The 14,875-nt window shown below is 40.0% G+C and overlaps 1 protein-coding gene across 1 annotated transcript in view; it reads left to right on the top strand.

Moving 5' to 3' along the window:
* Window positions 1–1,150: 1,150 nt before the first annotated feature.
* Window positions 1,151–14,875, top strand: part of MAN1A2 (mannosidase alpha class 1A member 2) — a 204,382-nt gene continuing 190,657 nt past the window's right edge. The window contains 1 exon segment of the mRNA XM_047724606.1: window positions 1,151–2,301. Within this exon segment, the coding sequence (XP_047580562.1) occupies window positions 2,004–2,301 (298 nt within the window). The 5' untranslated portion in view covers window positions 1,151–2,003.

The following is a 14,875-nucleotide window of genomic DNA, read 5'->3' as shown; positions in this document are numbered from 1 at the left end:
TTTTTTTAACAAGAGTGGTGGTGGTTAGGAGTGGGATGACTGGAAAACGTATTGCAGTATTTGAATCACGAGGATGGCTGCTTTCATACAGGGTCATATAGGCTGGTGTCACCCATTCCTCAGGAAAGAAACCTAATGGAAAGGCCAGGTCGCCATTTTTAACACAGAGCCTGGCACATGGTTGATGCTCCGTATTGATGATCGAGTCTCCAGTCTCGGGTGCCCAGCAACGTGCCCGTGGGCTACAGGGAAGAAGTCTGAGATCCCGCTGTTGGGCCCTAGGGCCCGACGGTCTATACCAGAAGCCAAGACTCCCACGGAGCAAGATTAATTCTTGCTCCACAGAGCCCGTTAATTCCGCTAAGCCTTAACTGCGGCGAAAACCTTCGCGACCCGAGCCCTCTCCCCCGCTCCTCAAGGCCGGGTCAATGCCAGCAACTGGCGATGGCAAGGCGCCTGGCAGCGGCAAACTTGGCAGCCGGGAGCAGGGGGCGACCCACGCCCACAGCGCGCCCAGACAGCGGCAGCAGGACGCTTCCGGGGGGCGCGCGGGCGGCGGAGCCCGCAGCGGCGCGAGGCCTGAGCGCGGGCGGGGCGGGGCCGGGAGCGTGCGCGCGCACCTCACACTCCGGCGCCCGGGGACGCCCACTCGCGAGTCGGGGCGGTAGGCCGGCCCGCGCCATCCACCCCCACCCTCGTACTCCCGGTCCCTTGCAGGCGTGTGCCCAACGGGCGTCGGCCTTCTGCTGTTTGCGCTCTTCGGGCCTAGGAAGCAGGGGCTGAGGACCGGGCCGCAGCCCCGCACCGCGTGGACGCGTCGCCTCTCCCGCACCCGCCGCCGCCAGAGCAAGCCGCTGCGAGCTACCGGAGGCGGCGCCGAGGAGGCCCCCTCGGCGGCCCGCCGCGGGCGAGGACGGAGACGGAGCCGACCTCTGCCCGCCCGAGGCGCGGCCGCTCCTGCGCGCCCGGGGCGGCCGCCTCCCCAGGGCGGAGCGAGGAATGAGCAGGCGCCTGCCCCGGCTCTCCGACTGAGGGGCCGCGGCTCGTCTTCTTCCCACGCTGCGGAGCCGCGGGGGCCCGGTCACCGCGGCCGGGCGCGGCGGGGTCACCGGCGGCCTCGTCCGAACAGCAGGCGCCGGGGTTAACTGCGACGGCGGTGGCGAGCGGGAGGAGGAGCCGGGCGGGGGTGGCCGCCGCGCCTCCCCTCCCCCCCGCACACGCCGGGGCTTCTCAGTGGCCGCCAGAGGAGGAAGTTCCGCTCCCCGCCAGACCCGTGCGCTAGCAACAGCGGCGGCGGCAGCTGCGAGGGCGCAGGCATTTGGGGGGCGCGAATGCCCTTCGCGCCGGCCGTCGAGGGGGCAGCGGCAGAGCTCTCCCCGGAGCCTGGAGCCTGGGGGCGGCGTCGGGAGGCGCGGGCGTGCGAGACCCCCTTCCTGCGACTTCACCGGGCGCCGCCGCTTCGCTTTCCAGGCGAGGCGGGAGACCGCCCTCCTTCCCTGTTGGCAGACTTCCGAGGAGCCCCTTATTTTTCCACCACCGAGGTGAAGAGGTCCTGAAAGTGGAGCACCAGAGGTGGTTAAGTGAGCCTTCTGCAACTCCTCGGATCTGGGCAGGCTCACTTTTGGGGCGGGAGACCACATTGGAGCGTCTCTCTGGGGTGCAGGAATGGAAGACCCCACCTTGCATCGTTTCTGCAGTGTTGCTTGCCTCATCCACTCTTAGGAATGAAGAGGAGACTTGGGATAACCCGATGAGGTACTGAAAACCAAATGGCAGAGAAAATATCACAAAACACAAACTAGTGATCGTGTGGGGGCCACACGTTTCTGAATGTAATTGGACGAGCGTGAAAGAGGTGTCCTATTAAAATAAAAAGCACAATAGTCCTTTAAGAGGAACAAAATTGAGGTTTTTTTTGCCAAGATTTTGGAGACTGTTCAATGTACTGTACATTTGATATAAGATGAGAACTTTATAATATATTCTGTCCAAGAGCGTAAACGATGACTACCCCAGCCCTGCTGCCCTTATCTGGACGAAGGATACCACCTCTGAACCTGGGGCCACCTTCTTTCCCACATCACAGGGCTACCTTGAGACTTTCCGAGAAGTTTATCCTCCTTCTTATTCTAAGTGCCTTCATCACCCTGTGTTTTGGGGCATTTTTCTTCCTTCCAGACTCTTCAAAACACAAACGCTTTGACCTGGGTTTAGAAGATGTGTTAATTCCTCATGTTGATGCCAGCAAAGGGGCTAAAAACCCTGGAGTCTTCCTGATCCATGGACCTGATGAACATAGACCAGGTTTGTTTATATCAGAAGTTTATTATTAACATTTGGCAGAGCAAGGTGTGGTTTTTGCACCAAACGTGTCTTACATTTTTCTTTTTTCAGTAAGGTGTAGTTTTCCCTAAGTCATTAGAGTTACGGTTATTTCAAAATTGATAGAATAGAACCATGGACTGGAAGGGCTCCTCGAGCCCAGTCTAAAGTGCAACTCCTTTGTTTTATGTAGGAGAAACATTTGTGCTCAGAGATGTTAGGTCTGATGTGAGCAGTTGGGAGATAGGAAAATTTAAAGTAATGATCACATAAGCTGCTTCTTTATTTATTAGAATGTATTGCATTCAGTGTTAGTGCCACCCTGTGAAATAGACTCATTGAATCCTGACAGCTTCTATGAGTTTTTCTCTCCCAAAGGGCTCTTATTCTCTAGCTTGTAGTTAAAGATTAGTAGTGAATCTTAGATTTTTAGGAAGACCAACGATGGGCAGAATGTACCTGTCCTTTCTTAGCATACAAAAATACCTTGATTTCTGTTATGTTCAGGGATCTGTTTTGGTGCTCCATATGGAAATCAGTTTTGTTAAAATATCATTGAGTCTTACAGGCATTTCACTTTGTGTGTAGATTTGGTTATGTTTTTAAGTTTCTTATTTTTTAAATATGTGGGTTGGATTGTGTCAACTAACTTGTGCAATTTGATTGATGAAAGGGTTCACATTCTTTCAAATCACCAAATTTGAGGAGAGCTTGGGTGAGTCTTGCCGAATTAGGATAAAATAGGAGCTCTAGTAACTCTCTCTTTAAATCATTATGCAATTTGTGTCAAAAGAAGAGTTTGGGAAAGTATTTTACTTTTCTCAAATCTACATTTTTTTTTCACCTGTTAAATCCCCTCCTTTTCCCGTTTCTTAAAATAATTTTTGAGTATGTGAAAAAAACCCATATACTTGAATTCTGTTTTCAGCTGACATTAGTTTTCACTTTTTAAATTAAGCACAAGGTGTTTGAAGAAGCTTAGATTCAGGTGTGAGCCTAAGTTAAATAATTGGGATAAAGTGGTGTTGAAATGACAGCTGGTTTTTCCTTTTTCTCAATCTTGTTAATTCATTATTTGCTTCCTTATTCTTTGACTTTTGGCTGAACCTTATGGAGTAGTTCTAAAATTGTTTCAAGCCATTATTTTGTAACTAAATTTGGACTTTTTGCCATCATTTTCAACTTCTGTACTCTTTCACGTCAGTTTATTTTTGCCCTTTGCTCTTTGTGACTTTGAGAAAATTCTGATGTGATCTGTGAAATATGTTGCTGAAAAATTAACACTGCAAGTATTGTTTTCCTGGAGAACCTTATTTCCTATGATTTTTATACAAACTATGATAAAGATTTGAAAATAAAGGGTGGTAATACTGGCTTCAGATTTCTTTGAGAGCCACACGTTATTTAACTATTATTACACTAATCTGTCACATACTAAACAGTTTATATTTTAAGTGTGGTCTAAAGGTTAAAAAATATACAATATATAGCAACATTCTAGTTTAAAACATACATTAGAAAAATTCTCAGTAGTGTAGTTAAAATGTAAGATTTGGAAAAAATAAGATTTTAATGAGAATACAGGTATGTCCATCTTACTTACATTTAAGAAAGCCTATTTAGATCTCTTAAACAAGAATTTTTAAATTGAATGCATATGCTTCGTGTATTGTTACCCAAAACTATTGGGTTCCTGAGTTGGGAGCTTTGGCTGGTTTTGAGTTCTAATAGTAAGGGATTGTGAGCTAGATCGTGAATTTTAGAGTAAGAGCCTGGGTAGCAAATGATACATGTGAGAATTTATTTGAATCTACTTAGTTCCTGAATTTTAGAAAGCAAGGATTCAAATAGTGAGGGTCTAGGTGAAGAGGGATCCCTGTGTTACCTCTGTACATAATTTCTGTGGCTGTATCAGTTTATTATATTTTCTTGGTATGTTATCTGTTGTTGCTTTTCATATCTGAAGGCAAAGTCTGCAGCAATTTCTAATGTGGGCGATGAAATACATTTCAAAATAGAGATCATTCAAATAATAAGTTTAAAATATGAGACGTTAAACATCAAGCTAATGTAGGCGCATTAGCTCATTTAAAAATCATTCAAAAAGATAACATTTCAACAGAACTGGTTGGTTCTAGAATCATACCTATTTTGGGTGTGGTTCAAAAAAATCTTAATTTGAAAAATACAAATTCGTAATTTATCTTTATTTTGTGCGTATGTAGAAGGGAGCAGGGTAGGGGGTGAGGAACCTTTAATGGATACGTAATGGAAAATGAATCATGGCCATTATTTCTTATTCACAGTATTTAAGGGGTACTTGTTGAATTGACTTTTCTTTATTAATGAGTTAATTTAGTATTATAGTTAGGTGCTTAAGTTCTGGAGTCTTGACTGCATGGATTTATGGCCTATTTTGTCACTTATTAGATGTATGATCTTGAAAATTTTAAACTCTGTGCCTAAGCTGCTTGCTCTGGATGACATTGGCATCTACTTGACAGATTGTTGTAGTGAATGAGATGGTACAGGCAGGTGCTCAGAATATTTCCTGGTGTTTAGTAAGTGCTCGTAAGGATGAGCAGTTATTGCTATTGGTGATTGTAGTTTTAATGGAATTATTTTAATTTTGAGGCTACTTTATGTATTGTACATGTTTCTGAAAAGTTAGGTACAGAGTAATATATATACATATATTTTTAAAGATTTTATTTATTTGACAGAGAGAGAGCACAAGTAGGCAGAGCAACAGGCAGAGAGAGAGGGGGAAGCTGACTCCCTGCTGAGCAGAGAGCCGGATGTAGGGCTCCATCCCAGGACCCTGAGATCATGACCTGAGCGGAGGTCAGAGGCTTATTAACCCACTGAGCCACCCAGGCGCCCCCAGATTAGTATTTTAAAAGCATACCCAAACCTTGTTGTCTAAAGGAACATTTTATAACCAAAGTAGTTAGCAACAAATGTGTATTGCATGTCCACTGAGTGTCAGGTCCTGCTTTAATAGAGCTTCTCATCTAGGGGGATGATGGGCATTAAATACATAGCTTTATTTTCGAAGAGTGGTAAGTATTATGAAAGTGTACTCAGTGCTGTCAGAGCACATGATGGTGTGATTTATCCTGTGGATTGAGGTTGGGGGGAGGTGGTGGGCAGGTTGTGGGAGTAGGGAAAGCTTCATGGAGGAAGCAATGAGTGACTCAGAGATTTAGAACAAGTAGATTGCTGAGTGAAGTAGAGATGCGGGGAAAAAAAAGTAGTCAAAGCCGAGGACACCACGTGTGTGAGAACCCTAAGAAAAAAGCCTGGCATCATGGAGGAGCTGACAAATGTCCAGTGTGGCTGGTGTAGATTTAGCAGTGTGGGGCTAGGCGAAGAGACTACTACACAAGAGGTCAGATTTGGCTTCTGTTGTTCAGAAAGTATGAGTTAGTTGCTAGCCTTCACATGTCAGGAGATTTCACATGAAAGTCTGGACTTCTGATTTCTCTTGAAACTATCGGAGGATCTGGCAACACCCAAATCTGTATTTTTGGATGGCAGCCCTGAGCTGGATCTGGGCAGGAGCTGCTCCCTCTAGAGGCGCATGTGCTTTTCATTTTATGCCACTCCACTAAGCTGCCAGTTAAGGAAATCTAATGAATCAGCATTTCACCTGGTTGTTGTTGAGTTGGGAATCCCTAGGCATGATCCTGGAGAGTCCGTAGTCAAATATTTTGGTCTTTATCCTGAGTACCATGGAAAGTCAGTGAAGGGTTTTCACTAAAGCAAGGCAATGACATAATCATTTTTTAAAAATTTAAATAAAAATTTAAATAATCACTATGGTTGCATTGTAAACACTGGATCAGAGAGGAGCAGGAGGACATGTGAAATTAGGAGAGTCTAGGTCAGAGAAGAGATTGGCTTAGATCACGGTAGTGATAATGGAGAAGGAGAGAAGTTAGTGGAGAAGAGTGGTTGATTGAAGAGATGTTAGTCAATGTGTTAAGTTTCACAGAAATTGGTAGTTGATTGAATATGGGGCTAAGGTAGGAGGAGGAGGTAGTCCAGGATAACCCCCAGTTTCTGGGTGACATGGCTATGGGTTACTAAGAAATATATACCATATGGAATTAATACTTTATATAATTGATATTACATGAGTTTAAGATAAAGCATTTTAATGAGAAAACCTGTGTGTTCCCTTCATTTAAATGGTTCACAAATAATTGGTAGTTTTCAAATGATAATAATGTAAAATGCATGGTTTGATGTTGATGACAGTCATTTTAACATCTATGATTTCAAGGTAACCAAAACAGGTATTGGTCATCAAACACATGGATGTTGTTATAAATATACGCTGATACACATAAAGTATCATGTTCACAATTTATGTACGTAATAGATCTAGTCCACTGAAATTTTACTTACTAATTTATTTCATTTTTAAAACTGACATTTGTTTTATATGCTAGCATTATAAAAGTGGGCTTCGTTTTTTTTTTTTTTTAATACTTAATTGAATTGCCAGTAAGTTTCATCTTCTAGTCAGGATTTTGTTAGTATAACTTGAATACTTGAAGATATGTTAACTTCTGGTAGTTTCCTCAAACAGAAAGAACAGGCTTTGGAGTTAGAAGGACCTAAAGTTGCATCTTGGTTTTACTAAATAGCTGTGAGACATTGTACTAGACATAATCACTCTAAACCTGTGCTGTCCAGTGTGTTTAGTCACTAATGACGCGTCACTTTTGAACTTGAAATGTGTCTAGTCCAGATTGCAGTGTGCATTAGTGAGAGTTTTTTAAGATTTTCGGGTCATGATTTGCATTTTTTGCTTGATTCAGTTTTGCTTTTTATTGCAGGAGTAGAAATTTTAAATCTCACTATCATCATTTTAATTTTAATATCCTTCATTTTCTCATCCCTCTTCCATGCCTTTTCTCCCCCTTATCCTGTTAGGGCATTCTGCTCCTGTTTGGGGGAAGTCACATCATTTTATCCTCTTAAGTTGGCTGGGCTTCCCTTGTAATGTATTTACCCTCTTTGGCCCTTAGTTGTTTTTCCCACTTCCCTTTACTCAGATATGAATAAAGTAATGTCTGTTTAACAGTCTGATATAGACGCCTTGATTGTATGGGTATATATGTATATAGACTTTGTTTACTTTTATTGAGTGAAAACCGTTCATTTCCATAGTTGGAGAACAAGTTGATCTTTACCTCTCAGTGTAATTTCCTCTACTCTGCTGTGATAGTAGCATCTTTAGTCCTCTCAACTCTTTTGGTGCTAGAGTACATTTTTGTGTGATTCCTAAATTCATTGTACAGTTGGCTGCATGGACAGCTACTGAAATTGTTGTCTTGTCCATTACCACTTGGAAAGCAGTTTTTTGTTGTCTCCCATGCACTTCCCCCATCCTCCAGGAATTGCTTTCTCACTGAACCTGATTAGTTAGATAATAGGGTAAGAATTGGGATGAGATGGTGGGGAAAGGCTCTGACTTTATGGAGGTCTCTGTCCCATTTTCCTATTGGGACAGACCCTTGGTCTCTGTGATCAGTTACAATTGGGGTAGAGGTAAGGCTTGATTCTCTACAATCTAAGTATAGTTGCCAGTTAGTAAAGAATTCTTCCAAATTCTGAAGTAATAGCTCTTTTTTCTTTTCTTTTCTTTTTTTAAAAGATTTTATTTATTTATTTGACACACAGAGATCATAAGTAGGCAGAGAGGCAGGCAGAGAGAGAGAGGGAGGCAGGCTCCCCACCGAGCAGAGAGCCCGACTCGGGGCTCTATCCCAGGACCCTGGGATCATGACCTGAGCTGAAGGCAGAGGGTTTAACCCACTGAGCTGCCCAGGCACCCCATAGCTCTTATTTCTTTGATAGTCTGAGTTTTCATAATTTTCAGCATCTTTCATAAGTACTGATAGTGATTTAGAAGAGGCTGTATTTTGCAATGCTAACCGGATGACATTTGGTATGTTCTTATTTAAAGTCAAATTTTGATCCTAGACCAAGTGATGGTGACCTTGCTTTTATTGGTGCAGCATTATCAAATCAGTATGTCAGTATATTTTTAATTCTTCTCAGAGATGAATAAAGTATTAGAATGGTATGGTTAAAATGTAGGATACCAAGGCATAAATTCTCATTTTCATGTTGGTCAGTGAATGTTGGGAATTCCAGGAGATGGTGCTCCAGAAATTGAATGTTAATATGTTAAACAGCATTTATAGGATCAAGTTAAATATTTTTAGGAAATCAAATTTGTTCAAGCATTAGTTTGTTTATTTGCTTTAAGAGCTATAATAGCCTTTCCAAAATTTCTCTTGGGTTTTAAAAGAAGTGTTCTAGGGCTATGAAATGTGTGATATTTTTGGATTTTCTTATTTTAAAGGATCAAACAATCTAAGAATATTTCTTCTAAATTATTAACATTGTCTTATGTAGGTATGTAGTCTCTGTAACATGGAATTTGAAGTTAGATTTTATTTTTTATCAGCATCATTTATTGTAATTCCATGCTTCAGTTACTTTGAGTGATTTGCATTTAATCTTATTTCCTGATAGTGTTTTCTGATCTGCAGGGTTCTTGTTAATATTAATTTACCCATTAGAGCTGAGATTGCCCGAATCCACTTACGGGTTTATTCCCTTACCTCCACTGTCTGTAGGTAGTGTTTTTCCCTTATACTTTATCTTTCTCATGTATGTCTGTGATTGCATATTTACAGTCTATTTGCTTACTTCTCTTTCTCTCCTAAAAGAGCATGGGCTCCTTGAGGGCAAATAACTGTCTTTAATTTATCTTTTATGTCCAATGCTTGAAGTACATTTGGCCCTTAATAAAAGTATATACCTGTTGAATAAATGATGTCCATGGCAAGGTGGCCAGTTCCCTGAGAGAAGGTATAAACAAAACACAAGAATTGAGAGTTAAGATGCAGAAGTAGGAGGAATGATGTCTTACAGTGAGAAGCGTAGTCTTTAATAAAGGCCCTTTATAAAAAACAATTTAAAAAAATTAGGGAATAATTCCTGCTGGCTTTATCTACAACATACTTACTCCTATAAATGTATCTAAGATATTTTGCATGCCCCCACATTGAATTTCTCCTTTAGGAAAAAAGGAAGAAAACAATAGCCTGTGTGAAAGATGTTTTCATACATTTAACCTTTAGTCTTTATGTCAGACCTGTAAGTTAGGTTTTACTAACATAATTTTTAAAAATATAGCTATAAAATTAGATCGTGCTGAAAGTTGGCACCTGAGAAACTAACATCTCCAGTAGTTCCCCCACATCGGCAGTTTCACTTTCCTGGTTCAGTTACCTGCAGTCAGCGGCACTCAGCCGCCCTCTGGAAGCCGTTGATGCTCCTGCTGATGAGTGAGGTCAGTAGCAGCCTCCTGCTAGGTCACAACACCTCCACACCTCCATTCATCTCATCATGTAGGCATTTTATCATCACACATCATCGTCGTCATAAGAAGGGGGAGTGCAGTACAACAAGGTATTTAGAGAGAGGGAGGGCGACCACATTCATGGATATTGTTATTGTTCTAATTTATTATGAGATGTTGTTTATCTCTTACTATTTCTCATTTATATATTAAACTTTATCATACGTATGTATAGGAAAAAATGGTGTGTGTATATAGGGTTTGTTATTGTCTGTGGTTTCACACATCCTTTAGGGGTCTTGGAACTTACCCCCACAGAGGAGGAGGACTTTTTTTTTTTTTTTTTTTTAAAGATTTTATTTATTTGACAGAGAGAGAGAGAGATCACAAGTAGGCAGAGAGGTAGGCAGAGAGAGAGGGGAGGAAGCAGGCTCCCTGCGGAGCAGAGAGCCCGATGTGGGGCTCGATCCCAGGACCCCGAGACCATGACCTGAGCCGAAGGCAGAGGCTTTAACCCACTGAGCCACCCAGGCGCCCCGGACTTTTTTTGAAATCAGTAGTTCATGGTAAACATTAGCTAACTGGGCAAATGTTTTGTTTACTGTTGTTTGAAAATTATTTAAAAAATTAGTGTATGGTTTGGGCTGACTACATATTGATTGGCCAGGACAGTCATTTGCTGTTCTTATTTTCCATAATTGTGCAAATTCTGTCAGAAAAGTTTATTTTGATTGCCATTGAACCTTTGCTGGAACTTTTTCCTTTTAGAACATGGCTATAATGAAGAATGCACTGGAGATTTACCTACACTTTGGTTTTAGGATTTATTGTAAGAAAAATCTCCTTCAAAAGGGCATTTATTTCAATGGTCTATCTTGGAATTTTATGTAGTCCAGAAGGAAGACATCATTGTATATTTAAAAGAACCTTGGGCTCAGTGTTAAGAGATAGGGGCTCTGGTTTCAGCCTTGTCCTTACTTGCTGGAGTATATTTAGATAAGCTGTTTAACTTCCCTGTGCCTTATTTATGAAATGAGGGAATTGATTGAATCCAGCTCATACATATGAAATACTAATAATTTCATGAAGTAGGGAACTGAAAAGTGTGCAGTAATTTACTTCAAGATATTATAAATACTGTGAAAACAAAATGTGTTCTAAATAGGAATTAGCAGTGTCATTTTTATATATAAAAATAAAGGTTAAAAACCATTTCATGTGTGGCTATAATTCACTTATATAATATTATGATTATGTATTGAAATTTGTACCAATTTAAAAAGTGTAAATGAATAAAATACTGTTATATATTCTTGATTCTCGTAAGTTTGAAAGTATAATTTATTGAACATTTTTTTGAAACATTTTATGTGCTGGCCTGAATGAAGGTAATAGATATATTTACGAAAGTACTTCCAGGTGTCATTTTTGAGCCCAGTTAATAATCCTATCTCTTGATTTGCTGTCTAAGTCTTTAGTATAGATGCTGAGGGTAACAGGAGTCGCTGAGTAATTGAGGCCTCAGATCTGTGAAGGCTTTTACTACTCTTGATGCGAAATATTCTTTGATTTCCTAACCATAATATTGAGAGATGCCATTGAAAGTGTCTGTTCTCTTTTATTCTCCATATCTTAACAAGAACTTTAGGGACAAGTTATATAATGAGTTAAACAAAAGGATATGAAGTAATCTGGAGACCACAAAGAACAATGTCTTTATTGTTTTTCCATTTACATTTTTGACATTTACATATTTATAAAATCAACCTCTATCACTTACGCAGGTCTCCTGGCCTCTTCTTTGTGGTAATAATTACTATTAAAGAATATTGGTCCATTCATTAATTCAGGTGTTTTTGAATATTATGTGCTAAGCATTATACTAAGTATTGGGGATTATAGAAGATTAATTTTGACTTGGACACTACTGAAAAATTTAAATCTTAGATTCAGATCTTAACATCATTCTTAAAGTATATATTAGCATCTTTGGAGTCAGATTCTATGGGTCTTAGACCTCTCCTAGATGAGGCTTGGTGTATGTATTTAGGCTATTGGCATTTTTTTGAGAACTGCGGGGTTTGTAAAGTTGATGTACCATTGACTCAAAATTTTTTTGCTAAATTGTCTGTAGAGTGGTTGTACCGATTTGCATTCCTACCTACATCTTCATAAACCATGGTGGTGTTAGACTTTAAACATCTTTACTAATCTGATGTCAGTTTTAGTTTTTATTTCCCTGTTTACTAGTAGGTGGAACTTTTTTTTTTTTTTTTAACATTAGTTGTTTGGAGTTCCCAGTTTTTGAGTTGCTTGTTCACATTTTTTGTTCAATTTTTCTTTTTGGTTTTTCTTCTCTTTTCTTTCTTTCTTTTTTTTTTTTTTTTTTAAGATTTAATTTATTTATTTGACAGAGATCACAAGTAGGCAGAGAGGCAGACAGAGAGAGTGCTGGGGAAACAGGCTCCCTGCTGAGCAGAGAGCCCAATTCCGGGTGGGATCATGACCTGAGCTGAAGGCAGAGGCTTTAACCCATTGAGCCACCCAGGCGCCCTCTTCTTTTTCCTATTTGTATGAATTATTTCTACATTCTGACTGAATTCTTTGTGATATGTATTACACATATATTCTTGAAATGGATGCCTTATTTTTAAACTTTGTTTATGGTTTCTTTAATGTTTCAGAGGTTTAAAATGTTAATGTAATTGAAATTGTTAATATTTTTCTTCACGGTGTTGCTTTTTGAATTTTGCTTAGGGGAATGCTTTAAACCGTGAAGTTATAGTGACCTATATTTTCAGTTCTGGCAGTTTTAAGGTTTTGTTTTTCACATCTAGGGATTTAATCTACTACTTGGTTTTGATTTTTGTCTGTGATGAGGTAGGGATTGAGTTCATAATTTTTTGTACAGGTGTCCAGTTTTCCCTGTGCTACTTACTGAAGAATTTGTCTTTTCCCATAGATTTGTAATGCTGTTTCTTCCATAAAACAGTTTTTCATATTTTCATAGTTTTTTTTTTCTGGGCTCTGTGTCCTTCTGTGTATTTCTTTTGGATTAGCATGGTGTTCTCTTTTAGTAAGTGTAATAACGAGTGTAGCTTTACATAACTCTTGATATCAGATAATGCCATGGACTGAATGAATGCTCCTGTCCTCCCAAAATTCACATGTTGAGATCTGTTTTCAGTGTGCTGGTATGAGGAGGGTAGAGCCTTTGGAAGGTAATTAGGTTATGAGTGTGAAACCCTCCTGAATGGGATTAGTGCCCTTGTAAAAACATGTGAGAGAGCTTGCTTGCTTTCTTTTTCTACCATTCCACCATGTGAGGAGTCAGCAGTCTGCAACCTGGAAGAGGGTTCTCACCAGAACCTGACATACTGGCATCCTGATCATGGGTTTCCAGCCTCCGGAAATATGAGAAATAGATTTTTGTTGTTTAAAAGCCACTCACTGTATGGTACTTTATTATAGCCACACAGAGACAGATAGGGTGGGTTTACCTTGTTTATTCAAATTGTGCTTGCCCTTCTTGAATCTAAGCTCTTCCGTAAGTATTTATTTCTTGAATCAAGGTAAATTTTGCATGACGTAAAATCAGTCATCTTAAAGTGAACAGTTTAGTGGCATTTTAATACATTTAATACATTCCTGGTGTTGTGCCTCTGTCTAGTTCCAAAACATTTTCATAACCTAAAAGGAAGCTCCATACCCATTAAGCAGTTACTTCCCCAGCCCCTGGCAAACGGTCTGCTTTCTGTCTCTAAGGACTTACCTGTTCTGGTAAATGTTATGACCCATGTGGTATGTTTTTAACATAAAGGGAATCATGCTATGTAGGACATCTTGTGTCTGCCTTTCACTTACCATAACGTTTATGAGACTAATCCACATTGTAGCATGTGTCATACTTCATTCCTTTTTTATGGCTGAATTATACTCCATCATTTGTATAGAGAATTTACAGTTTGTTTATGCATTCCTCTGGTGACAGACAGTTGGACTGTTTCCACCTTTTATTCTACCACTATTCACTATTCAGCTGTGAACATGTGTGTATTTATTTGAGTACTTGTTTTTAATTCTCTTGGGTATGAACCAAGGAGTGGAATTTCTGGGTCATATGGTAATTCTGTGTTTAACTTTTTGAGGAACTGCCAAACTGTTTTCCATGGCCGCTGAATCATTGTACATTCCCTTTAGTAACTTCTGAAGGTTCCAGTTTCTCCACATCCATGTCAACATTTAAAAAAAAAATACCCATCCTAGTGTGTGTGAAGTGGTATCTCATTGTAGTTTTCATTTGGATTTCCCTCAGGACTACTGATACTGAATGTCTTACCATGTGCTTATTGGCCATTTTAGAGAAATGTCCACCCAAGTACTTTGTCCCTTTAAAAAAATTGGGTGGTTTGGCCTTTTGTTACTGAGTCAGGTTAAGACATAATCTTCTCCCATCCAAGTACTAACCAGGCCCGACCCTGCTTAGCTTCCGAGATCAGACAAGATTGGGCGCCTTCAGGCTGGTATGGCCTGCGCGTTCAGGGTGGTATGGCCGTAGACAAGACATAATCTTCTCGATACTAGATCCTTATCAGATTGATGGCTTGTGAGTATTTTTGCCCTTCCTGTAGATTATCTTTCACTTTTTTCTTTTTTTTTTATCTTTCACTTTCTTGAAAGTGTTCTTTCATATAAATGGTTTTTAATTTTGATAAAGCCCAATTTATTTTCTTTTTGTTGCTTATGCTTTTGATGTCATTTATGAATTTATTACCAAGCCAAGATCATGAATATTTACTCTTGTTTTCTTAAGACTTTTATGATCTTAACTTTTATATTTAGGTTGTGGATTGATTTTGACTTTTGGTGTATGGTGTGAGAAAGGGGTCCAGCTTTGTTATTCTGTGTGTGGCTCTTCATTTGTTCCTGCACCATTTGTTGAAGAAACTTTTTTTCCCAAGTATTGGCACCCTTTTTGAAAATCAGTTCTCTGTACTAGTATGAGTCTTTTTCTGGACACTCAGTTCTGTTCCTTTCATCTATATATGTTTGTATGTTTGTCCTTATGCCATTACCACACTTTATTTTTCTTTATTTTTTATTACTATTTTTTTTAAAGATTTTTAAAAATTATTTTACAGACAGAGATCCCAAGTAATCAGAGAG

This window comes from Lutra lutra, chromosome 4, assembly GCF_902655055.1.
Source record: "Lutra lutra chromosome 4, mLutLut1.2, whole genome shotgun sequence".
NCBI classification, from domain to species: domain Eukaryota; kingdom Metazoa; phylum Chordata; class Mammalia; order Carnivora; family Mustelidae; genus Lutra; species Lutra lutra.
Note: the sequence above shows the minus strand (reverse complement) of the source record. Positions and strands in the feature narration are given on the sequence as shown.